General features: G+C 36.9%; 3 protein-coding genes across 3 annotated transcripts; 1 reads left to right on the top strand and 2 right to left on the bottom strand.

Moving 5' to 3' along the window:
• Positions 1-7: 7 nt before the first annotated feature.
• On the bottom strand, positions 8-7903 carry dph2 (diphthamide biosynthesis 2). Its single transcript, XM_046852207.1, is given in 8 exon segments — positions 8-575; positions 1263-1457; positions 3048-3506; positions 3509-3724; positions 5395-5615; positions 5704-5816; positions 5950-6134; positions 7769-7903. Coding segments are annotated over 7 exon segments (1542 nt in total). The 5' UTR covers positions 6103-6134; positions 7769-7903; the 3' UTR covers positions 8-390.
• Positions 7904-10879: 2976 nt separating this feature from the next.
• On the bottom strand, positions 10880-16357 carry mcur1 (mitochondrial calcium uniporter regulator 1). The gene is made up of 10 exons (XM_046850706.1): positions 15957-16357; positions 15208-15327; positions 14997-15100; positions 14654-14755; positions 14487-14528; positions 13214-13285; positions 13053-13106; positions 12791-12905; positions 11299-11385; positions 10880-11215 (listed from the first exon to the last, which is right to left on the bottom strand). The coding sequence occupies exons 1-9, from the start codon at positions 16252-16254 to the stop codon at positions 11330-11332; spliced, it is 963 nt and encodes a 320-aa protein (XP_046706662.1). The 5' UTR covers positions 16255-16357; the 3' UTR covers positions 10880-11215; positions 11299-11329.
• A 5111-nt stretch (positions 16358-21468) lies between these two features.
• Positions 21469-23989, top strand: LOC124387760 (regulator of G protein signaling 9 binding protein). Its single transcript, XM_046852312.1, has 3 exons — positions 21469-21912; positions 22451-22757; positions 23023-23989. Exons 1-3 carry the CDS (start codon positions 21823-21825, stop codon positions 23385-23387), a joined length of 762 nt encoding a protein of 253 aa, XP_046708268.1. The 5' UTR covers positions 21469-21822; the 3' UTR covers positions 23388-23989.
• Positions 23990-24586: the final 597 nt, after the last annotated feature.

Below are 24586 nucleotides of genomic sequence, written 5' to 3'. Positions count from 1 at the left end.
TATCCTCAACTTTTAACATTGTCTTTAATGTAATGTTTCATTTATTCATTTCAATTACAACCTCCAAACAATGGATTTAGTTTGGGGTTTTTCCGCTTTGTTCTTAATTTGTTTCCTCTCGAACAAATGATTGTGATTCGGCCACATCACTTAAGAAGCAATACAACCTTCTCACCAGCATTTTCCCTTCTGGCTTACTGTATATAATCAGGTCCTTTCTGGAATATTTTAGAGGTTTTAAAATTACTTTTTTGTCTATGTGGAAATTAATTCTGACGGTCACATAAGCACAAACATGGAATATTACGCTCGCATCCAGTGAGCACATAAAACATCTCTCACAGGCTTTACATCAAATTTGGCACAGCAGTGATGATTCTTTGTTTCCTTCTAGACTCCAGACTGTTTTCTGTAGTTTAGATTTTTATGGTCAGGGCAAGCACTGTCTTTTCTCTCCGTACCCTCCTCCTCATAAGCAATAGCGATACCGCGTTTTCCTTCCACAGCTTTAACTACTGGCGCTTCCCCCAGCTTGCGCTCCAACCCCTGCCAGCTCCGGCCTGAGAGAAAAGATGCTGTGAACAGAGAATGCAATCATTTATAATAAAGAATAGATTAATAGATAAATGTGTGGATGAAAAAAAGAACAGCATTATTCCCTTTACTACAAGATGTGAATCAGACTTACAAAAACAAAACAACATCTAATATGCTTAAAAAAAAAGAATGTGGGATTGGATGTGTAAAGTTATTCCAATCTACAACTAGGAAAAAAAAAAGATTTCATGTTTAATATTGACGACTTCGCACCCTGGAGTGGCGTGTATAAAAAATGAAAATCCCGACTTCATGTTTAAAGCATCCGTAATGCTGACTGTCGGATTTGTTACGAATCAAGATCACCGGTCCAGACTCTCAGAATCTGGATGTCTGTCGGGTTTTATTCAGTTCATCATTATAGGATGATACAAGACCAAAGATACTATGAGAATTGCCAACATTTTCAAAATTGGTCGACGTAACGTTTAGTATTTATACGTTTGCTGTAAAACAATGAGGTTTAATGGATCACCCTGATCGGACACATTTCATCGTGCTTATGAGGAAGGGTGGATTCATTTCGTCATCACTGCTTAATGCTTATAATGTTTCTACACTAAAGTGAAAAGAAAAAAAAAAACAAGAATACAAAATCGAAAACTGTGAAACAAGTGGAAGTGGTAAAGTATGAAAGTATCTCTGCAGTTAAAATAGCTCTTTACCGGCAGCATTGGTGTTGGCCATGGTTAGAGTCTGATTCCTGACCACAACTGAAGACGAGGATGATGAACCATCTGTTGGCTCAGGGGAGGATCGTAAACAGGAAGAGCGCAGTGCTCCAGTAATCAGCGACACATCTGTTGTGTCATCATTAGTGGAGTGATCTGACTCGGTAAAATCCACATGACTGCTTCCTCCTGTTAGACATTTGATAATGAGTTATTAAACAATGTGCAATAAAAAGCTATTCGGGCATGATGCACATCAACAATAGTAACTAAATGAGTGAGACTGATCAGGGATTAACAAAGGTGATCTTATATTGATCTGCTGAGGCGAGCATCTAAGCCAGCTTAGTACAACACTTAACACTTAGTGCAACTTTAATGGAAAATAGCACTAAAAAAGAGGTTGAAACACACAGGCACTTTTAACCAGAAATCATTAATAGATAGTGTTCTCTTTGTTTGGAGGCCACTCCCTGCAGCTGGGGATGGCTTCTCATCAACGCTTTGGGTGGTTTCATTAAAATCCCGGAGTAAGAACGGGAGCTTTAAAGGATGGATTGGACTGTAGTTAATGTCAACAGTCTGCTACATTGACTCAGGACTACAGTTTGCTTCTGATCATCATCACTGTACCCCACAACATCGTATATCTGCAATAAAAGGACATTCGGTGCAACCCAGATGAGGATGGGTTCTCTCTTGAGTCTGGTTCCTCTCAAAGTTTCTTCTTTATGCCATCTCTGGGAGTTTTTTCTTGCCACAGTCGCCACCGGCACCAAACTTACTTATAAAGAACATTTTCATTTTTTTATCACCACATTATCTGTGTAAAGCTGCTTTGAGACAATTTTCATTGTTAAAAGCACTATACAAATAAAAATGAATTGAATTAATATACACAAATACAGATATAGTTTCTGGTTAAGCTGCACAAAATCAAATATGGCAGTGTTTTACCTTTTCTAATGTTCTAACAAACAAACAAATACATTCTATCATCTGCAAGATATGCCAAAATAACCATTTCATTTGTTTCCCAAAGCAGCAGCTAAGCAACACATACCCTTACGTTTTATACATTGTTAATAATAATGCTAATAAAAATACTTTTGTATATATATATATATATATATATATATATATATATATATATATATATATATATATATCAATCAAATGATAAGGCAGTAAAACAATAGACTGACATATAAATGAATAAATCAAATGAAAAACTAGTCTATTGCTTGCTTTAGATTTAGTTATTGGGTTGGTGCATGTCACTGCCAGATCACTGGCTTCTATTCCAAGTTTAGAACTAAGCTTCTGTCCATCCAAACAGGCTGAAAAGCTAAGAACATACATTTTGGATACTGGCATGCTCTTAAAGTAAAAAGTATAAATCATTCGCAGATGCTTCGTTCTCCAGGACCTGTAGAAGGCATGGACACATGAAGAGCTGATACAATTGCCTATTAATTTATAGCAAAGCAAGCAGCACAAAGTGACCTTTGAAGTGTCCTGTATACGACTGGTATACAAGCACAAAAAAAAGATCAAAAGATATACTGGCTCTGAAATTGCTTCAACAAAATTTCTCAACAAACATACTGAGCTGTGGATAAATAGTTAACTAACCAAATATGTACAAAAAGCACATCGCATACTGGCTTGCAATAAAAATCGTACAACATTTCCAGCAGTCATTCTCACAGGTAATAAGAGAAACACTAAATTCTGGTTTTATTGCAAAACTGAATAAAAGAAACTGAAAACACATACCAGGCAAGAGGTCTTGAAAATCTGTGATGTATTCTCCGCTCCACTCGCGATGCTTGTTGCAGGCTGTTTCCATTTCAAACGGTGTCACCACCGGCCTGTAGAACTCGCCAGAATCCAGCAACGAGTTCTCTGGACAAGCGACTAACACATACACGTCAATCTCCAGGAAGTTTGCCAACTTTGGTACATTGATCTTGCCCATGGCAAACATATAGCTCTTCTTGCCAACCTTACGAATGCTTTCTTTAAGCTGCTCGATGATGTTCAAGTAATTGGCGACGCCAAGTGTGCCCACCAGGATTCCCACCACGCTGGCATCCTTGGCGCGCTCAATGGCGTAGTATCGCTTCATCAGAGCTTTGTTGATGTTGATGGATTCCGCTCGGCCTGTTGACGTGTCAGGGTTGAACGAGCAGAAGGAGCAGCGGTTCCACGTCATCATGAAGTTGGTGAGAGTAAACCTTCATGGCCGATGTAGAACATCTTGTAATCCTCCATAGTTTTTCCCGGTTTAAGATCAAACCGACGGCCGAATTTATGAACAAACGTGTCGTCCTGACAGTCTGAGTTAGTTCTCACTTTGAAAGGTTCACAGGCATGACCATGTGAATGATCAGCTCTTAGAACAGAGAACACCACGTTGGGGTAGGTGTCACCCAAAAGCCTCTGCAAATCATCTGTTGAGAAACGAACATATTAAACATATACAGCAATGAAAGCAGTTGACTTGCATGATGGATCAACAAGCTGAACTGACAAAAACATTAAAAATTCCAAACAAATCACCACATGAAAATCGTTTCACTCGAGCACAATGAGACACTGAACAGTTCTGGATACAGGGATAAGCAGTGGTGTGTGTGTGTGCGCATGTAGCATTCAGCAAGTCTTTCAGAATTAGTGCTAGCATGCCTCGTCTCTTAGCATGAGGATGAAATAAATGTAAATCCTATAGAGCTTTTCCACCAGGCACAGGGGTAAAAATATGGTCAATGAATCAAGATAATACAGAAAGCGAGCTGTTTAAACAAATTATAGTAATAATGTTAATTACTAATTAATAACGAAGGACCTTTTTACTGTACAGTGCAGCAGAGAAATGAAAGTCTGACAAACTGACTGTTTTTCTTGTTATGTCATTCGAAATTACTTTTGGTTTATTTCACCACAAGAATGTTTTCTTTTCACCGACCTTGATTTACCTGTCTGGCTCCTGATCCGTACCAAAATACACATTAGCTTAAAAGTCACATTAAGCTTCCTAATCACTGTATGCGCTCACCACATTGGGAAAGAATACACTGCTTGGTGCAAGAAAGCAATTTAAGATACATTTGCTTTTTGTTGCTTGTTTTGGGGGAAACCCCCGACCTGAAATAAAAGGATATTGGCACCCCAGCACTTACAGTGATGTACAACGATCTGTAAAATATACTGGTGTGTGTTTGTTTGATAAGTAAGTTTGATCGTCATATTCCCATCAGGCCTAAATACATGGCATGATCAAGATCATCATCAAATCTATATCATTTAAATTGCTTTATAAAACATTTCAGCTTTGAGACAAAAACAATGAAAACACATTCATGTTATATAAAATGTATCATTCGCTTCTGAATAAAAGCGTTTCCTAGCAGTGTCGTAATAACAATTACAATCCAACAAGATGTGTTTAACAGTCAAAGGAACCTGAAATACAAGATATAAGGTAATGTAGAAACCCATGTGTAAGTCTCGTGTGCCCAAGTCAGCACCTGGTGTAGACAACTTTGGTCAAGCCTTGATTTGAAACCGTAAGAGACACTTTTAGTACTAGGGCTTGTTTTATGCAATTTACTATTTTTCTATACGTCCCATTCTTTCTGCTATTTTTTTTGTGATGTATAAGTTAATTAGACATGCTAGTGGGAGTGAAGAGGATGGACAGGATTAGAAAGGAGTTTATTAGAGGGACAGTGCATGTAGGACGTTTTGGAGACAAGGTGAGGAGGCGAGATTGAGATGGTTTGGACATGTGCAAAGGAGGGACATGGGGTATATCGGTAGAGAATGCTGAGGATGGAGCTGCCAGGGAGGAGGAAAAGAGGAAGACCAAGGAGGAGGTTTATGGATGTGGTGAGGGAAGACATGCAGGTAGTTGGTTTGAAAGAGGCAGATGTAGAGAAAAGGGGGGTATGGAGATGGATGACCAGTGGAAATTGGGCTACTGTTGGCCGAAGGACAAATTTCTGTGTTTCTGTGTTTTATTCTACACCAAATAAATGTATTTGCTCACCTTTGAGTAGCATTTAACTTTCCATTGAAAAGCAAAAATAAATATACATCTTGAGTGATTTTATTAACCTACCTATAGCATGCGAGTAGGTGACATCATACAATATGATGACATGACTCTCCTGATCAGGGTAAAGTTCCCTGAACGCTGCAGCACACTCCTGCACGTTGATGGGTCTCTTCCCAAAGACATACATAAGGGGCAGACGTCTGGACGGACTGAGACATGAGCGGCCGTAGTGCACGATGCAGTCAGCTCCGACGTGCTCGGCAGCCACTTCATCCACGCAGCAGCTAAGGAATAAAACATGTAGCGCATTGTTAATTCTGTATGTATCAGCCATTGGAAAAAATAATGAGAAACAATAAGACCGGCTTTTACCTGCCGTAGGTGGTGTCACCTAGAATATACGTCTTTGCATTGGTTTCCTTCTCCAACGCCGCAGAGACTGCAACGCAATCTACAAGAAGTTCATCAGGAAACTGCAAAGCTACCTGTGGTCAAGTAGAGAACCGAGCATGATGATTTACAGTTAAAATCTAACACTGGTTCAAAATATGCATCAATCAAAGCCCATTTTGCTTTTAATTTTTTTTACCAAAAAAAGACTATAGGTAAGAATGTCACCTTTTTGTAATTGTTGCTGGTAATAAAAGCACAGGTCTCGCTGATCTGATAAAGCTCACGTATATCTTCATGCCTGCTGCCTGAATCACTAAGGTTTATGTCCACACTGCGCTGCAACACCAGCTCACTGTTACTGCTGAACACCTCCGTCATGCTGATTTAAGCAGTAAGGCTACATTCAGCACCTGGACAAAACAGAACAATGCCTTTAATTTCATATGAAAAACATGCTTCCAATGTCTTTAATGAAGGATGAACCAAAATCTGGTTGTACACTTCCTGTTAAAAGTTTTGGAAACACTTTTTTATTGTTGTTTTAAAAACACACAAGTTCCTTTTTGTTTTTATGCAACAAACTAGGTCAAAGCCAAATAAATGGACCGTGAATGACAAAAGAGTGGACGGATGAGTCCAAATTTGACAGTTTAGCACACTGCCTCACACCCACAGTCAAACATGGAGGTCAAAGCTAAACGGATTGGGGAGACTTATTCCAGGTAAAAGAATCCTGAACCATTATGGCTACCATTCCCTATTTCAACGTTATGCAATTTCACCTGCGGAACAAATTTTACTATATAAGACGTTGACCCAAACATACATCCAAGCTTTGTAAGCATTATTTATTTGTCGGCTTTAGTGTTTTCTATTTTAAAATGGCCTTCCCTGTCAATGCACCTAAATCCTATTAAAATATCCAACTAGTGAAAAAAACCGTTGGCAAGTTTTATAAGAGGCACAGCAAAGTATTTTATTTTTCATATCTATACGTAGTTTGTTGCATAGAAGGACCCTGTCGTGTTTTTAAAAAACCGTGGTACAGAAAGGTGAAAAAAACAAATTGAGTAAAAAGAAATTGTGAAATCACACCACAGTGAATTTCAAAAGTATTCAGACCCCTACATTTTGTCACGATACTAAAATGCTTTTAAGTTAGTTTTTTCCCACATTAGTTTGCATTAGATACCGCATTATATTTCAGCAAGGACTGAAGCATTACACTGAGATTAGCATTCAGACCCATTGTTATGATATCTGAAATGTAGCTCAGGGGCTTCCCATTTCTCTGCATCAGCATTGATATGTTCCCACATGTGCGTGATACAAAATATTTTAAGATAAATCTCTAATTTTGTTTTTGTGTGTTTGCATTGAGGAGACAATTCGGCCTGGTCTCAGAGCCATAAAGCCCAGATCGGTGAAGTGTGGAAGTGATGGAAGACCTTGTGATTTTCTCCACACATGGTCTCCATAATACATAAAACTCAAACAGAATAAACACTGGGTTCTTGTTCACCTCTTTTACCACATGGGCCTTAATAAATGTTTAAGATTATCTCAAATCTGGTTTTATTTTTTATTATATATTATATATAGATTTATATATTTTATTATATGGGGTATGAAGTGTAAATTGGTGTGGAAAAAGAATGAAGGAGTCTGAATGCCCTTCACATACACCTACAGATGAACATAGTAAAGTTGACATTTGACATACTAGTTAAGGTCTATTTAAAAAAAAAAACGTGCACATAAACTAATCGATGACGCCAAGTTTATTATGTAATTTCTGCATTTTTGTATTAAATTAAAGCCTTTCTCTTAAAGAGAGGGTTATTTTCAAAATCTGTCTCTTTAAACATGTTAAACCACACACAACAGCCCTGAATGAGAACTCATCACACATGTATCTATTAGCGTTAGCATGCGGTTAACATCTTTAAAAATATTCAACTCCCAGGTAAAAACTGATAAACACATGACAACACGTGAAACTCAGCGTGTTGCAAATAATACTGCATAAGTTTGTTGTACATACTAAAAAATAAAAGCTCGCAGTCCACGTGAAAACAGCCGAACTTCCTGGAAGTAGTCTTCTTCTTGAACAGCACGACTTCAGCACACTACTGCCCCCTAGGCTCAGCTGCGCCGCATAACACGCGCTGCTTACGGGATTTCATTAGTTTCTAATGGGGACCAGATTTACTGAAACACCGGCCCTTGAGACTCTGGGGGAAAAACTGTTTACGTCGCAGACATTCAAAATACATCACATACATACATATACACACACACACACACACACACACACACTACTAGGTGGATGTCCTGCATCATTAATAAACAAGCTTCAGTTAGTTCAGAATGCGGCAGCAAGAGTTCTTACAAGGTCAAAAAAATATGATCATATAACCCCAATCTTATCATCCCTGCACTGGCTTCCTGTTAAGTTTCAAATCCACTACAAACTACTACTTATAAAGCGCTAAATGGTTTGGCTCCCATGTATCTCTCCAGTCTTTTAACACGTCTCGGATCGCCGTCTCGGATCGCAAGACTCTACAGAGGATAGTGAGGACAGCTGAGAAGATCATCGGAGTCTCTCTCCCCTCTATCATGGACATTTACACTACACGCTGCATCCGCAAAGCACACAGCATTGTGGACGATCACACACACCCCTTACACACACTTTTTACACTCCTACCATCAGGAAAACGGTTCCGAAGCATTCGGGCCGCAACAACAAGACTGTGCAACAGTTTCTTTCCACAAGCCATCAGGCTACTCAACACACAGAACTGAAACAGAACTCGCACACACTCATTTACTCACACACACACTCACTCAAATGTGTGTTACTGAACTGTACAACCTGGACTAAACACAATCATCACTGATCTCGATCCACTCCATCACCACTTATCTATTTATTATTATTTATACTCGCACCTTGTACTACAGTAGAATGTTTACATGCTGTCTTTGCACCTTTGTATTCAGTATAATGTTTACATGCTGTCTTTGCACCTCCTTGCTGCTGTTTTTTGCACTACATTGTTCTGTTCTGTTTGTATTCTCTCCTGGGTATAGTTTTTACATTTCTCCTTACACAGTACTGTATAATCAAGTATACAGCAGGTTTACTAGTCAGCGCTATACTTTGTCTTTTGTCTTGTCTTGTGTTGTCTGTCTGCACTGTTTGTCTGCACTGTTTGCACCAGGTTGCACTCGATGCACTTTATGTTTGTGTTGTAGCTCTATGCTGTTGTTGTTTTGTTGTTTAGTGTAGCACCATGGTTCCGGAGGAACGTTGTTTTGTTTTTACTGTGTACCACTGTGTATAGCAAAAATGGCAATAAAAGTCTCTTGACTTGACTTGACGCTACAATCCGTCATGCTCCCCGAGATCTCAAAACTCTGGACTTCTAGTAGTTCCAAGAATAGCAAAGTCCACTAAAGGTGGTAGAGCATTTTCACATTTAAATCCTAAACTATGGAATAGTCTTCCTGACAGTGTTCAGGGCTCAGACACACTCTCCCAGTTTAAGTGCAGATTAAAAACGTATCTTTTTAGCAAAGCCTACACATAACACGTCTCACATCATAACCGTGTGCTACAGAACATCTGATCACATGGACATTATCAACTTGTGCTGTTAATATCATGAACAGCAGCTATGCTAATTTCTCTCCACTGCTTCTCTTTCTCTCCCCATCCCGAGGCATCCTGAGGTTTGGCCAGCTCCAGTCACCTCCCACCTCATGAAGTTAAAGGACCTTTAAAGAAGTAGATTTCAAACACGCAAACATCCCGTACCATCTAGAGACGTACCAGTGCCAATTGGATCCCACTACATGTGTGGAGTTTTGACATTGGACCTCCTGGAGTGTTTAAAGGCTCTGGCATGGAGAAGCTGGTGTTGGATCTGTGATGATCACAAATTTTGAGCTCAGTAGCTCCTAGTTTTATAACCATAAAGACTGTAGTAGGAACATTACTTATAATCTTATACTCCAGTAATCATGTTAGTTCTCACTCTCCAGTGTTCTGTATTGTTGAAAATTTACGATCAAACTCTTGATGTCACCCAAATGAGGATGGGTTCCCCTTTTGAGTCTGGTTCCTCTCAAGGTTTCTTCCTCATAACATCTAAGGGAGTTTTTCATTGCCACAGTCGCCACGGCTGCTCATCAGGGATAAATACACACCATTTACCTTGACTGTTCAATTCTGTTAAGCTGCTTTGAGACAATGTCTGTTGTGAAAAGCGCTTTAGAAATAAACTTGACTTGACTTGACAGAGCAGGTACTCAAATAAACTACAACCAGAAGTTTGTCATTTCATCAAGATAAATATACTTATGTTGTGTCCTTTCAATTTCCTTTTTTTGCTTTATGTGATCCGAAATATTTTCATCACTGACTACACTACACACAAACATACAGAATTTGAGTAGAATTTGCACATAAAAATTACACTTTTTTTAATTTGAAAATTTGTTTTATTGCTAGACAATTATAAAATGTTTAATATTGTCACAATGAGTCACATTGGAAAAAACATGGGAAATAAGATATGCACTTGAAATGATAAATTGGACTTATTTGTGAAGACGATGGGTATCATTATTTAATTTTTAATGTCTGCTAAAGGTCACATACAATGAATTCCAGATCCACTGTATTGTCCTTATTTCTATGGAGACCTTTTATTTATTTTTACTTTTTTTATCACCAAAAGATGTATTGTAAAGCTTACAATCATGTATTTGGGTGGACGATTCTATTTAGAATTCAGAAAATAATGATCTGCTTTCCAAATACATTATACAATACATTGTGTAATTGCACTGCCTCACTTTACATACCCTGCACAAACTGTACAGTAATGTCTTTATCTTTATTTACTTATTTTTTCTAGTTTCATTTAATATTTTGTAATTTATATATATATATATATATATATATATATATATATATATATATATATATATATATATAGCACCAGCACACCATGACAAGTTCCGTGTACATCAACCTTGGATTTTATAATATTAGTTAGTAGCATTAGTTAAAATACATGCATGATGTTATAAAATATTGAGAAATCAAGTCGAAATAACTTATTAGAAATAATAAGACGAGTCAACTGAAATAACATTTTAATATGTGTCCCCTTAGGTCAAGGCTTTTGGATAAATAACCCTTATAGAAATCATACAAAATCCAAAAATTGCTTGCCTTTGGTCACATAAGCCAGATAGCATTAGTAGTGCCCTGTAACAGCTTTACATCTTAGTCACCTTTTTACATTTCAGTCAATAGACAGCAGGCCACAGTCTGTGTTTCTATTACAGAACATATAGTCCCTCACATGAAGTGCATTGCAGATAATAAAGTCATCAGTGCCTGCACAAATACACTGCAGTTACAAAAGGAAAACGTGTTTTGAGCAGCATCGGATTTCTTCACCTGGAGCGCCTTTAATAGAAAAGTCAGATCAGCATGATTATACATCAGTTTGAGAAGCAGCACTTATTGGAATACTCTGGCATGATGCTTACATGGAATGGGTGTGTGGAAATTTCTTTGCATTCACATCCATATTCGAAAGAACCCCAGTACTACTGTGAGACAAGTGAACACCGACCCTGAGGAAAACCAGAAGACACACACAAAACTGTGAGGAAAACTTAACCTAAGACGCACAGTGATGCTCTGATATCATCTAACTTTTACATGGCTAGAAATTAAAAATCATAAAAGACCTCAAAACTATGAAGCGGTAGCTTTCTGAGTGCCAACATTCTTTAGTTATTCCTACACACGTGCTTTAATCTTAACAACAAAGCAGATTGTGTACTATTGATGATCTGTAAATGTATAAACTCCGGTTTCGTGCTGCAAAATGGCCCATCAGGTCAAAGTTCTGTGTCCGAGTCTATTCCATGGGAAAGTTTGCGAAAATGGGTAACAGATGGGTGAAAAAAAACAACAACCAAGTAACTGAGTAAAAGGAATGGAAAATTAATTCACTTTTACAGCCACTATGTAATGCAGCAACCAATCACATGTCTTTTGTCATCTTTATTCTTCCTTCCAGAGCTCCAGGAGAAACTCAACAAGCTTTTGGGGTAAATCATTTGGAACTGTGAAGAGGGATTACACTGCCTCTGTCTCGGGTGTGGCCACATTTACCTTATATAAAAAAAGGTTCTACACCACAAACACTGATGCGCGCTTCACAAAAAAGATTGTTTTCACAGCTGCAACTAACGATTATTTTGATAATCAATTATTCTGATGGAAGGAAGTGGCTAGCGAGCAACGCTAGCGCTATGGATTCTTTAACATTTTATGTCCAGCTTCAAGAATTTCTCTTAAAAGGAGAAAATCCTGACAATTCTGAATACTGAGGGAGTGAATAAATGGAGGATAGAATAAATTAAATAAATGAAATAAGTAGAACAGTTAAATACATTTTTATAAAAATACAATTATTTTTTTTTTTTACACTTTTTTTCTAAATAGGGTCTAACAAATATAAACTACTTAATTTTTTTCCCCCATTTATTAAATATTATTTAAGCAATTCAATTTGTGCCAATCTAATTGATTACTGTATTTAATCAATATTGTGAAATAATTGATTGCATTCATTTGATTTATTCTATTTTATTTCTAAAAAATATTATAAAATCAAATTTTATATATTACTTTATTTTATTTTATTTAATTTTATTGAAAAAAAAATGCAAACTGATGTTTACAAATGTTAATAATAATAAAACGCGTTAATAAAAAAAGACAAGCTATTTTAGGTTTTACATTTCCTCCCCTAACCGTACCACGACTTAAAAACTGAGGTACGTATCGAATCGTGAATTTCATTTACCATTACACCCCTAGTAATTAAAGTTACATACATGGAGCCTTTTCTGACTAATTTTTTAACATATCTAAGAGGAATGTTGACACTTAAAGTTGTTTCTACTGTCATTCATTCAATATTATTTGTGCCGGTTATTACTGTAAAAAAAAGCTCACTTCTGTTACCTGCTAAATATTTAATACTGTCCAGTTTGTGAGATTCCAGCATGGTCTTCAGGCCAGCCACTTCGGTGTCGATTTTCATATTACTCTGTGTCACATGGCGGTCCTGGTCAGAAAGCTGACAAAAAGGGAAAACTTTTACCTGCTATTTATCGATCTCTACACTGTTGTCTATAACTTGTTCGTAAGTCACATATAATAAAGCAATTTTTAAGAAAGATATAAAAATGTACTTATTTAGGAAAATTTGCCGCATTGTACTAACCATTTCCATCATTTGGTGTCTGGCCTCCAAAATCTTCTTTTCGTGCTCTGCTTTCTGAAATGCAGACGTGTTAGTTTAAAGAAAATCGTACTTAAATCTTTATAAAACACGAATAGCATTTTAAGATATTTGTGCTCTACGTTTCACACTGCAGAACATACCATTTCTTTCACCTGGTTCTTTTCCATGTTCACGCTGAGCTTGTTGCTTAAGCAGACTTTATTCACCATATCCTAATCAGACAGAACATATTGATGTTTTGTATGAAATTGTACATGCACTTGAACAAAATTAACAAAATGTTGGAAAAAAAACACCCATATAACTACATTCAACAATGTGTAACTTTCATTTTGCTTTATTGGATTACCAATTATCTTTATAGCCAAATTATTTCACATTTTTAAAAACATTATCCATTGTATAGACCACAAGTACAGTAATCCCCCGTTTATCGTATCTAGTTGACATGACAATAAAAGCTTCTTGACTTGACTTGATTTTTCAAACAATAAAAAAAGCATTTTTGGGGTGGCGTCCTTTTATCACGATTTTTGTCACTATTTATTGTCACTATATTTATTGTCACGATTATTGTCACTATAAACCGCCTGTGATAAACGAAAAACCGCGATAAAAGGACGCCACCCCAAAAATGCTTTTTTTTTTAATTGTTTAAAAAATAAAGTAAAGTCAAGCTTTTATTTGGTATGTCAACTATATATATATATCTGACGCAGTACACAGTGAAATAAAACAACGTTCCTCCTGAACCCTGGTGCTACATACAACAACAATCACAGAAAACACAGGGATAAGGACTAGTAAGTGCTCTCGCCGCATAAAGAGCATCGTGTGCAACCTGATGCAAACAGTGCAAAGACAACACAAGACAGTGCAAGACGAATACACAAAACACAAAACAGCACCGTCAGTAAATCTGTTGTATATTGCAGACTGCGGTATGTAAAAGAGTAAAGTAAACATTGTAATTAACAAAAATGTAAACAAAATGTTGTGCGAAAGAGCAAATAGCAGCAATCCAAGAAAAGATGTGCAAAAACGGCATGTAAACAGTTTGTAGTAATGAGGTGATGTGTGAAGTGAGTACGATTGTGTGTTTGAGTCCGGGTTGTACAGAGTTTAGTCACACAGTTGTGTGTGTGTGTGTCTGTCTGTTGGCTTGAGGGAAGAGATATGGATGTGAAATAATAAATAAAAATAAATTTAAAAATTCCTTATTTCAACATAAGACTCCATAAAAACAATTCCCCATAAGTTTTCTGGTCTATCGTGCTACCTGCGAGAGAAAAGGCAAATGCAATTCCACGATTAACCAAACGGGGCGAGATTCAAACCACGGTAAAGCAGGGTATTACTGCATTACAGATCTCTATAACGTCGTTTTTTTTTTGAGTGCAAATGTTTACTTACAGAAAGTTGTATGTTGACCTGTGCAAGCTCTACTTTCATTCTCTACAAAGAAAAACATGCAGTAACATGTAAGTTGAAACTAATAATAGAAAGACACTGCTGATAACTTTTTACTCGTATAGTAATTCAATACGCAAAAGAGAGCACGAGACAAACACGGCACTTACTTCATTTTCTGCCAGTAAAGCAGAAAATTCACTTTTCTCCAAAATGATCATGTCCTTTTTGACTGCTGCAATTTGAGACATAACCTTCTGTAGCATGATCTCCTGTTAAACAGCGAAGAGAAATCAAACAGCAATAATCTGCTGAAAATGAATGACAAATAACTGTGTAGTTAATAACATCACAATGAAGTATAAAGATTTAACCAAATCGACGATTCCTGTCTGGGCAAATAAATGGAACACATCTGTATTATGTAATATATTATATTCATAAAGGACATAAGTATGGAGTCACATGTTACATCTCCTAAACATCAAGCTGCAAGTATCTCAGAAATCATACTTGCTGAGTCTTGGTGACCATATCACTATACATTATGTCCATGTTGGTGTTGGTTGTATTAAGGAGCACTTTTACAAACATTTCAGCCTGCTGAAGTGTGAACCCTACAGAAAAAGAAAAAAAATATTTAATTGCTCTGGACGTTGAATACTAACAACCGATTTTGCACAATGCTTGCACAATAAACCTTGAGTACTAACAACATACGAACCGTTTGCTTCCAGAACTTGAATCATTGCATGTGTATCGAAGAGAAGCTTGCTGTGGCCAGATTTTACAAGGTCTGATCTAGTTAGATCATACTGCATCACTTTCATAGAGGTGCTCAACTCTGAAAAAATATTACAATAAAATGGTGAATATCACATTTAACATTTTTTAACTCCTAAACAACCGAAAACTTAAACCTAAAGATCCATAATATTACTAATTACAATTACAATTTAAGAACTATGAGGATGGATTTGGACTGGAATAAACATCAACAGTCTGCTACAAGTTTGCATGAACATGTCTGTATTTAAGTGTCCATCACTGAACAGTAATCCTAAACAATGGTGGAACTGTAATGAATAGATGGGTTCCCTTTTGAGTCTGTTTTCTTCCTCATGCCATGTCAGGAACAATTTTACTTGTCACAGTCACAACTGGTATGTTCAATATGGAAACTCCTATAAGGAACAAACTTATAGGCACTATCAAACACATTGTCACTTTGTAAACAAGCTTTGAGACAATGTCCATTGTTTAAAAAAATGCCATACAAATAAAACTGAATTATATAATGAATTAGTACATCTATATCCAAGCATTTTTTAAAATACCCGAACACTATATGTTTTCCCAAGGAGTGAGTGTAATTGCGTCTCATCCAGGATGTGTTTATAAACAGTGTTCCCAGTATAACAATAACCAAGACAGCGAGTGAAAGTAAGTGCACCCTGTATGCACTGGTGTTACCTCTGACCAGTGAGCATCGTACACCTTTCCAAAGCGAGCCAGTCTCACTCCCACATTTAGTAAATGGATGTCGAAAAGCAGTGTGCAGAGTTTTCCTCTTTTCCAGCCTCGGTGTAAAGATTTTGTGAAAAGCAGGACACAATCGCCAGCAATTTGCTCTGAGAGTCACAACCCGGAGTAACCGTGTCATGTGTCTACTGTTTACTCGTCTATCAAAGTCAAAACAGGAATACGGAGTTTTACTCGTGCCCTGAAAACTTTCCAAAACATTCGCGTTATTATAACGCACCAGAAACATTTTTACGTGGTTTTATTTAATGGTAATTTTTTTTTACTAATTAAAATCCTCTTGAAACTTCTTCTGCATTCGAAAGGTTACAACTTCCGGATACACTGACGTCCGTGCGTCATGCGTCATCACGCACGGAAGCAACTGGTTTCGTCTTTACATCATGACATTGAGCGTGTAGGGAATGTGTACATTAATAATAATAATAATAATTATTATTATTATAATTATAAATATAATTATAATTATAATAATAAAGCACGAGCTTTCACCAGGATTTCATCAGAAGAGGTCAACGAAAAAAAAAAAATATATATATATATATATATATATATATATATATATATATATATATATATATATACACACACACACACACACACACACACACACACACCAATGATTTTAACATAGTACACCAATGATTTAAGTTTAACATAAAAGTGTCAACATTTTATTTCTACAGTTGATTCAAGGTATATTTATACAATTTACAGTATGTGTGTCTGGTTTAAATTAATCCAAAGTTATAAATGATTATTCAGGTTTACAGTAATTTATGTTATGTTGAGCATAGATGGGAAGTACAAATACTTTGTTACTGTACATAAGTAGATTTTTGTGGTATCAGTACTTTACTTCGCTATTTATTTGTACTTTTTACTTTCACTTATTTCATTTACACAAATATCTGTACTTTCTACTTCTTACATTTTTAAAACAGACGTTTACGTTGGGAGTGACGATGAGGAAAGACAGTTTATTAGAGGGACAGCGCATGTAGGACATTTTGGAGACAAGGTGAGGGAGGTGAGATTGAGATGGTTTGGACATGTGCAGAGGAGGGACATGGGGTATATCTGTAGGAGAATGCTGAGGATGGAGCCACCAGAAAGGAGGAAAAGAGGAAGACCAAGGAGGAGGTTTATGGATGTGGTGAGGGAAGACATGCAGGTAGTTGGTGTGAAAGAGGCAGATGTAGAGGACAGGGGGTATGAAGAAATGATCCGTGTGGCGACCCCTAATGGGAGCAGTCAAAAGAAGAAGAAGACATATAAGAGGCGAAATCAATATATATTGGTTTCTGCAATGTTGTCCTGTTACCTTACATCTCTGTAAAGCTTGCCAGCACACCCCCTATAAACCTTTAGCTTTTCTGTTATCAAGTACATTATTTGATTAATTTTGTTTACATCCTGATTGGCTTGTAGAGCTGTGTGACATTCTTAAACTGGCTGATGTCATTTGTCATTATTTTCTTGAGCCTTTTAATGAGCAATTTGCTTAGCTAATCTAACTAATGAGTTTAGAAATGAGTGGTTCTGAGGTATATACAGCTGTGGATAACTGTATTAATAATGATCTGTGAGAGGATCAAGTGTGAGAGTGACAGATGTGAATGGAAGAAAGAGCTAAGCGTGTGTTAATAGTGGTGTGTTTCTTTGGATGTGATAATGAAGTAGAAAGCACTAAGAAAAAATACTCTAAGACTTCACAGCACATGAGGATTCCACAGAGGAATTCCCACCAGTTCATATTACATTGCAATTAAACATTTAAAAGACAATCTATATCCAAAATGTTAGCTTAGTGAATCACTGGGATTGACCATTTGGAAAAATAAATGCAACATCACTGGTTTTGAGCTGTTTTATAGATTAAAATCAATATAGTCAAGTCAAGTCAAGTTTATTTCTATAGCGCTTTTCACAACAGACATTGTCTCAAAGCAGCTTTACAGAAATCAACAGTAAAGGTAAATGGTGTGTATTTATCCCTGATGAGCAGCCGTGGCGACTGTGGCAAGGAAAAACTCTCTGAGATGTTATGAGGAAGAAACCTTGAGAGGAACCAGACTCAAAAGGGGAACCCATCCTCATTTGGGTGACATCAAGAGATTGATTATAGATCTTTCAACAGTACAGAACACTGGAGAGTGAGAACTAACATGAGCACTGGAGTGTGTGATAAGTAATGATCTTTCTACAGTCTTATACAGTCTTTATGGTTATAAAACTAGGAGCTACTGAGCTCAACATTTGTGATCATCACAGATCCAGCACCAACTTCTCGATGACAGAGCCTTTAAACACTCCAGGAGGTCCAATGTCAAAACTCCACACATGTAGTGGGATCCACTTGGCACTGGCACGTCTCTAGATGGTACGGGATGTTTGCGAGTTCGGCATCTATTTCTTCAAAAGGTCCATAATCTTCATGAGGTGGGATGTGACTGGAGCTGGACAAACCTCAGGATGCCTCAGATGGGGAGAGAAAGAGAAGCAGTGGAGAGTAATTAGCGTAGCTGCTGTTCATGATATTAACTTTATTTAGTAACTAATACTGAGTAGGGCCAATGAATGTTGTACAGGCTAGGTTTACCCAATCAAGTGGCTGCATTTAGCAGAAACTCAAGCAAAAATGCTGTCCCAGATGGCAAACTGACACAGAATCAACATATAAATATCACTTCGTCTATCTTTTCCCTCCATTTCCTCTTTTCTATCTTTCATTATAATGAATTTTAGCACAGCAGGGTGCTGCAGGTAATCACATGTAAATACAGCTAGACTGATATTCTGTACAAAGCATGAATGAAGCTGTTACTAGAGAAACATTAACCTGTTAAACTGTGAATATTAATTCGCGTAAGTCCCAGCCAGGACTACTCTCTAAGTTATGTTGCTATAAGAAATTAATGCATATTTTCTGACTTACAGTATGTATTCAATCACAATAGAGTGAAATTCAGTTTTAAAATGCATGTGGAAAAATTAGGTCAGAAATAGTCACAATAAACACAATATTTCTATTTTATATTAAATGACTACTTTCGAAACAACTATGAATCTTCACTAATAATATCTCTAAACATTTTATTGAACTATTTGTGTTTTTTTGATTGAAGTGGCCTTTAAAAAGTTTCAGTTTTAGTTACTCTACCAGTAGTAATGTACTTACTTTTTGTGACTTTTTCCTATTAGCTTTTGTTGCATATTATCATGCTGTGTCTGTTATATCTTTGTGATAGATGCTTACATTTGTACCTAAAACAGTATGACCTTTTAAGATGTTTTTGTTCATCATGTACTGATCTGCAATGCAATAGTCTCATAGTCGTCATGGAGGTTTATATATGCATTCTCTCTATTATTAAACTTTATATATGTTTCATACATGTCCTGGTGTCTGAGTGACTGATTGGAGAAAACTGAAAAAGACAATCCTAACAAGCATAAGTAGCATTTTCCTCTTTACTAGGATCTGAAACTTTTACAACACATATACTGATATAAAACCTAGGACATTAGGCTAAAAGTGAAACCTTGTTAGTCTCTAAAGAAGCAATGCAGTGTGGATATCAGGGGCAATCTGCCAGGTATAGTTTAGGGATTATTTTAGCCTGCCTTTAATCAGATTAGTTTTAGCACTGAGGTCACTCACCTGTCATGGCTAACCGCTAGTTATGAATTATAATGCAGGTGGGGTGACATGATGTAGTTGAATGAACATGCAGCAGATGAGCAGGCCAACACAAAAATAATGTACTAGTTTCTATTACTCTGTGATGGTTTAAACATTGCTACAACTTTTCTTTTACTGCATTTATAAGCCATCTCTAACACTGCAATATCTACATTTATGGCATTTGGCAGATGTCCTTATCCAGAGTGACTTACAGAATATTTTATTTTATTCATACAGCTGAGCAGCTATGAGATTAAGGGCTTTGCTCAGGGGCCCAGAAGTGACAGCTTGGTGTGGCTGGGATTTGATCTCATAACCACTAAGCTACCCCCTCCCCCACCTTATATCTTGCAATATAAAGTTTAAAAAAATTGAGAATATGCACTGGCTAATGTTCTACGTGCCTATAAATCTGCATCACAGACATTTCATGATTATCATATAAATCTTCAAACATTGTCTTCAAAACGCAACTTAATAAAGGGGCTTCTGGATAAAATACATAATGCAGATTAAGAAGTTTTAATCAAATATAGTCAAAAATAATCAGTGATTTAAAAACAGGTGACTTGGATGTTACTATTTTCTTATAAATTGTCTCTGAACTGTACAACCATAATTCCAAATTATTTTATATAAAATAGAACATAGAAACATCTTAAATGTTTAAATAGAGGAAATGTACAATTTTAAGGAAATAATAAGGTTAATTTTAATTTGATGGTTGCAACACATCTCAAACAATTTGGGGCAACAATAGGCTGGAAAAGTGTTATTCTTTATTTTGCAGCTAATATAGTTAATTGGCAACAGGCCAGTAACATGACTGGGTATAAAAAGAGTATATGTGAGATTATTGTTACAATGGGCAGAGGTTCATTAATCCGCAAAACAACTGCGACTACAAATTGTATAACACATTTTAAAATAATGTTTCTCAATATATAATTGAGCTCCTCATCAACATTATATAATGTTATGAAAATATTTAGAGAGTATGGAGAAATCGCTGTGTGCAAGGGACAAAGGGGGAAAAAAAATCAATATTAGATGCGTATTCTCTTTGGTCACTTAGGTGGCGGTACGTTAAAGACAGGCGTGATTCTGTAATGGGCTCAGAAACATCTCTTGGAATCTCGTCTGTGAACACATTTCTCTGTGCCATCTACAAATGCAGGTCTACGCAAAGAAGAAGTTATACGTGAACATGGTGGAGAAACTGCCGTCTTTTCCGAGCCAAAGCTCATTTGAGAATGAACTGCGGCAAAGTGAAAAACTGTTGTGTGGTCAGATGAAACGAGATGTAAAATTCATTTTGGAGCCTATAGACAAGGTCTTCTGGACTGAAGAAGAGAGGGGCCAAACAGCTTATCATCTGCACTCAGTTCAAAAGCCTGCATCTCTGATACCATGGGGCTGCATTAGTGTCTATAGAATAGGCAGCTTGCACTATTGCGAACAAAATATAGGTTTATGGGATTTGCAAATCATTGTATTCTGTCTTCATTTACAATTTACACAGCATCCCAACTTTTTTGGAATTGAAGTTGTAATTCTGCATACATTTATGATAACTTAATTGGTGAACTTACACCCGTCTTGCTTTTTATTATATATTGATCATATCAGTGTTCCAGGAATAATCTCAATACACAATACTCCCTCTACAGCTCTCAGTGAAGAAAAGAAGAGTGAAGCAGGAGAGAGGCAGACAGGCAGGGAATGACAGACAGTTCTGTTTGTAGTGTTGTGAAGGCAGTGCTGTTTTCTCAGCGTCCAGCGTAGCCGCACCTATCGGCAGCGGATAATGAGCTTAGTCGCTCTTGCTTGCGTACATCAGTGCACTGGGGTCAGTTTTTGGATTAACACACTCTGCACCTGAGCCAGAAATCCCTCTTTATGTTCTTGTTTTGGTAGCACAGCTGACCTTTTTATAAAGTCATAATTGTTTTAGATCAGCTGTTAGATCAACAAGAAGTTGTCAGTTATGGCCTTCAAACAAATGAGCAGGAGGAGGTGAAGTTGGACAAGCGAATCTAAGTTGGTAAGACTCCAACCATTTCAGGTATCAGGATAGGGGTTCGCCTGTCCCCAGAAAGAAACAACCTTATGTTACTCACTAATAACAAGGTCTCTGATGATGGGAGCTCAGCAAAGTCCCTTCAAGAGGGGCAAGTCATGGTGGACTCCCTCTCAAAGGTGGGTTAAAAATTGTTTATCATAACTTAATTTACTGTACAGGTTACATTTGTTATATGTTATGTTATGTAATATTTTTTATTTTTACTACTGCACATAATTTTTAATAATTATTATTATTATTAATATTATTTGTGCAGAATAAAATCAGGCAAATACATTTCTTTTTGTTAAACCATCCTCTACGCTGCATCAGTCATTTGAAAACATTTCCTTTTAGAAAATATCACATAAGATGCTGAGCTATTCATTAAAGTCAAACTTGTGCAAAAACTGTGCTCTGTTCTGTGTGTTTCATCAGCATATGGAGCAGTAAGATATGGACCACAGCCTTAATACTCATCCTGAAATAGCCTTCTTATCAAAAGTAGATTATAATATTTAAGGCTATGCAAACTAAATAATAACAAAAAAAACGCTAAAAACGTTTAGCTTAGGTTCAAAAGGATTTTGTCTACTTTCTTTCTTATAATTAATAGTTGATCACAGGATCACTGAGATGATAAAAAGTTCAAATTGATGTTCTCTAATTGTGTAGGTGGTGGCATGTTACCGACACCTGGCTTCCTGTGTTGGTGGCTGCACAGACAGTACGAGTTTGCGGCGTGAGCTCCAGCAGACACGCGAGCGTGCTCAGACACTCACACTGTCCTGTCGTAACCATCTCACAGCCCGACTGAGGGACAAAACCCTGCCTGGAGAGGAAAGGAAAGAGACAGAGCTACAGTGGGTGGCCTTCTCCTCCTGCTTGGAGCTGTTTTATGCAGACATGTGCAAAGTCTTTCACATGGGAAACTGTTTCTCAGTGGTCAACCAAAGTGCCATGGTGCAGACAGGCATTCAGGGTGAGCACAGGGAAACACTTTGTTGAGATCATTTGATTCATTCATAAAATGATATCATTTTCTGCACTTACAAAAAACTGTATTGAACTACCTCCTTCTCTATATACTCTTACAACTAGAAGTGTATTAAAAGGCTTTATATTTTGACTGTTTTTCAGCCTGAATTCAGCCACAGCATCATCTGTTGGATTTCGCCAGGATCCGTACATTTAATGTAACACTAAGTGTTTTACTTTGTTTCCTTCCTAATGTGTGTAATGTGTAGGAGGTACGACTGAAGTAGCAGCTCGTGCTCTGAGCGTGCCTGATCTGCAGGAGCAGCATGGAGAACATACAGCCAGTGTGGAGGGTCTTGAGCAAAGTCAGCTGGAGCAGGAGATTGCGCAGGTTGACCTCACTCTGGAAGACATGGAAATGAAGGTGAATGTACTTCGCTGGACAGTGGAGGCTCGTGGGCTCCAGTACTGTGACCCACTCAGCACTGACAGCGCTTCTTTGGGCCTCCTGTGCGCTGACGAGGAGGCACAGGCTCAGTTCTGCGATCGGAGTCAGATGTTCGTGGTGATGCTGTTGGTGGGTGTGGCAGCTATTGCTTTGGCACTGTCAGCTTGTGTAGTTTTATTAATCTGAATCTACGGTGCGGGAGAGCCTTGAAAGCTCAGAAATTTTTCAAAGCCAATAATGACTGAGGGGGGTTCTCACATTAAATTCACATTTCAGAGACATTTATTTTTGAATTCTAGATAGAAAGTCATGTATATCCAACGAATTTTATGGTTTCAGAAAAACAGAAAGTATTGTTTGTTTTCAGCACATTTTATTAGATAGACTGCAAAAAGAAGCACAGTCATCCCCGATCCTAATACCCACACTGACAAAGTCATTCTTTAATCATAATAATAAAATCTTGTAAATAAATTGCTTTGAATTGACTTATTATATAACTGAATGTGTCAATATCTAAAGATACCATAACTGTTTGCATGACATTGTTTTTGTTTTTTATGTTTTTTTGCAAAAAGAGCACTGTTAATATTTTAAGAAAAAAAGGTAAACAAATATAATAAAATTATAATATAATTAATGTTATACTATATGGTATATAAATGGAAAGTGGTAGTTTAGTGGCTAAGACTGTATAAGACTGTAAAAAAGGACATTACTTATAATCTTACATTCGGGTGCTTATGTTAGTTCTCTCACGCCAGTGTTCTGTATTGTTGAAAGACTATAATCACACTCCTGAATTCACCCAAATGAGGATGGGTTCCTTTTGAGTCTGGTTCCTCTCAAGGTTTCTTCCTCATAACATCTAAGGGAGTTTTTCCTTGCCACAGTCGCCACGGCTGCTCATCAGGGATAAACACACATTATTCACCTTAACTGTTAAATTCTGTAAAGCTGCTTTGAGACAATGTCCATTGTGAAAGGCGCTATAGAAATAAACTTGACTTGACATAAGATTTTGGAGTTTGAATGGGAAAATTATTATTTACATTTCCAGTAAAACAACTGTAGACAGATGTAAGTTGCTCTGTACAAAAGCATCTGCCAAATGGCGTAAATGTAAAAATATTTTCCAACCATTTATTACATGATATAAGTTTTAAATGATCCTGATAAACATTACAGTACTATGCCATGAACTATAACATTATAAAACCATAATAATTTTGTCCAAACAGCATTTTGTTAAAGCGCTTTTTGTTATTCAGTTTTTTTATGCAGTTGAGCACATTATTGAATAACAAATATTAATTGCTCAAAATGTTATTTTCTGCATAAAGATTTACTTTGACCAAACACATTTATAAATGTACAGATGTTCA

This window comes from Silurus meridionalis, chromosome 6 (assembly GCF_014805685.1).
Source record: "Silurus meridionalis isolate SWU-2019-XX chromosome 6, ASM1480568v1, whole genome shotgun sequence".
Taxonomy (NCBI): Eukaryota; Metazoa; Chordata; class Actinopteri; order Siluriformes; family Siluridae; genus Silurus; species Silurus meridionalis.
The sequence above is the reverse complement of the archived record's forward strand: the minus strand, read 5'-3'. Positions and strand labels throughout refer to the sequence as shown.

Excerpts from the sequence above, each read along its gene's own strand:
- LOC124387760 (XM_046852312.1), top strand. The coding sequence starts at position 21,823 with ATGTTACTCACTAATAACAAGGTCTCTGATGATGGGAGCTCAGCAAAG. Across the intron at positions 21,913-22,450 it reads TGGTGGACTCCCTCTCAAAG|GTGGTGGCATGTTACCGACA; the intron begins GTGGGTTAAAAA and ends CTAATTGTGTAG. Across the intron at positions 22,758-23,022 it reads GGTGCAGACAGGCATTCAGG|GAGGTACGACTGAAGTAGCA; the intron begins GTGAGCACAGGG and ends TGTAATGTGTAG.
- mcur1 (XM_046850706.1), bottom strand. The coding sequence starts at position 16,254 with ATGTTTCTGGTGCGTTATAATAACGCGAATGTTTTGGAAAGTTTTCAG. Across the intron at positions 15,328-15,956 it reads ACGATGCTCACTGGTCAGAG|AGTTGAGCACCTCTATGAAA; the intron begins GTAACACCAGTG and ends ATATTTTTTCAG. Across the intron at positions 14,756-14,996 it reads TGGTCACCAAGACTCAGCAA|GAGATCATGCTACAGAAGGT; the intron begins GTATGATTTCTG and ends GCTGTTTAACAG.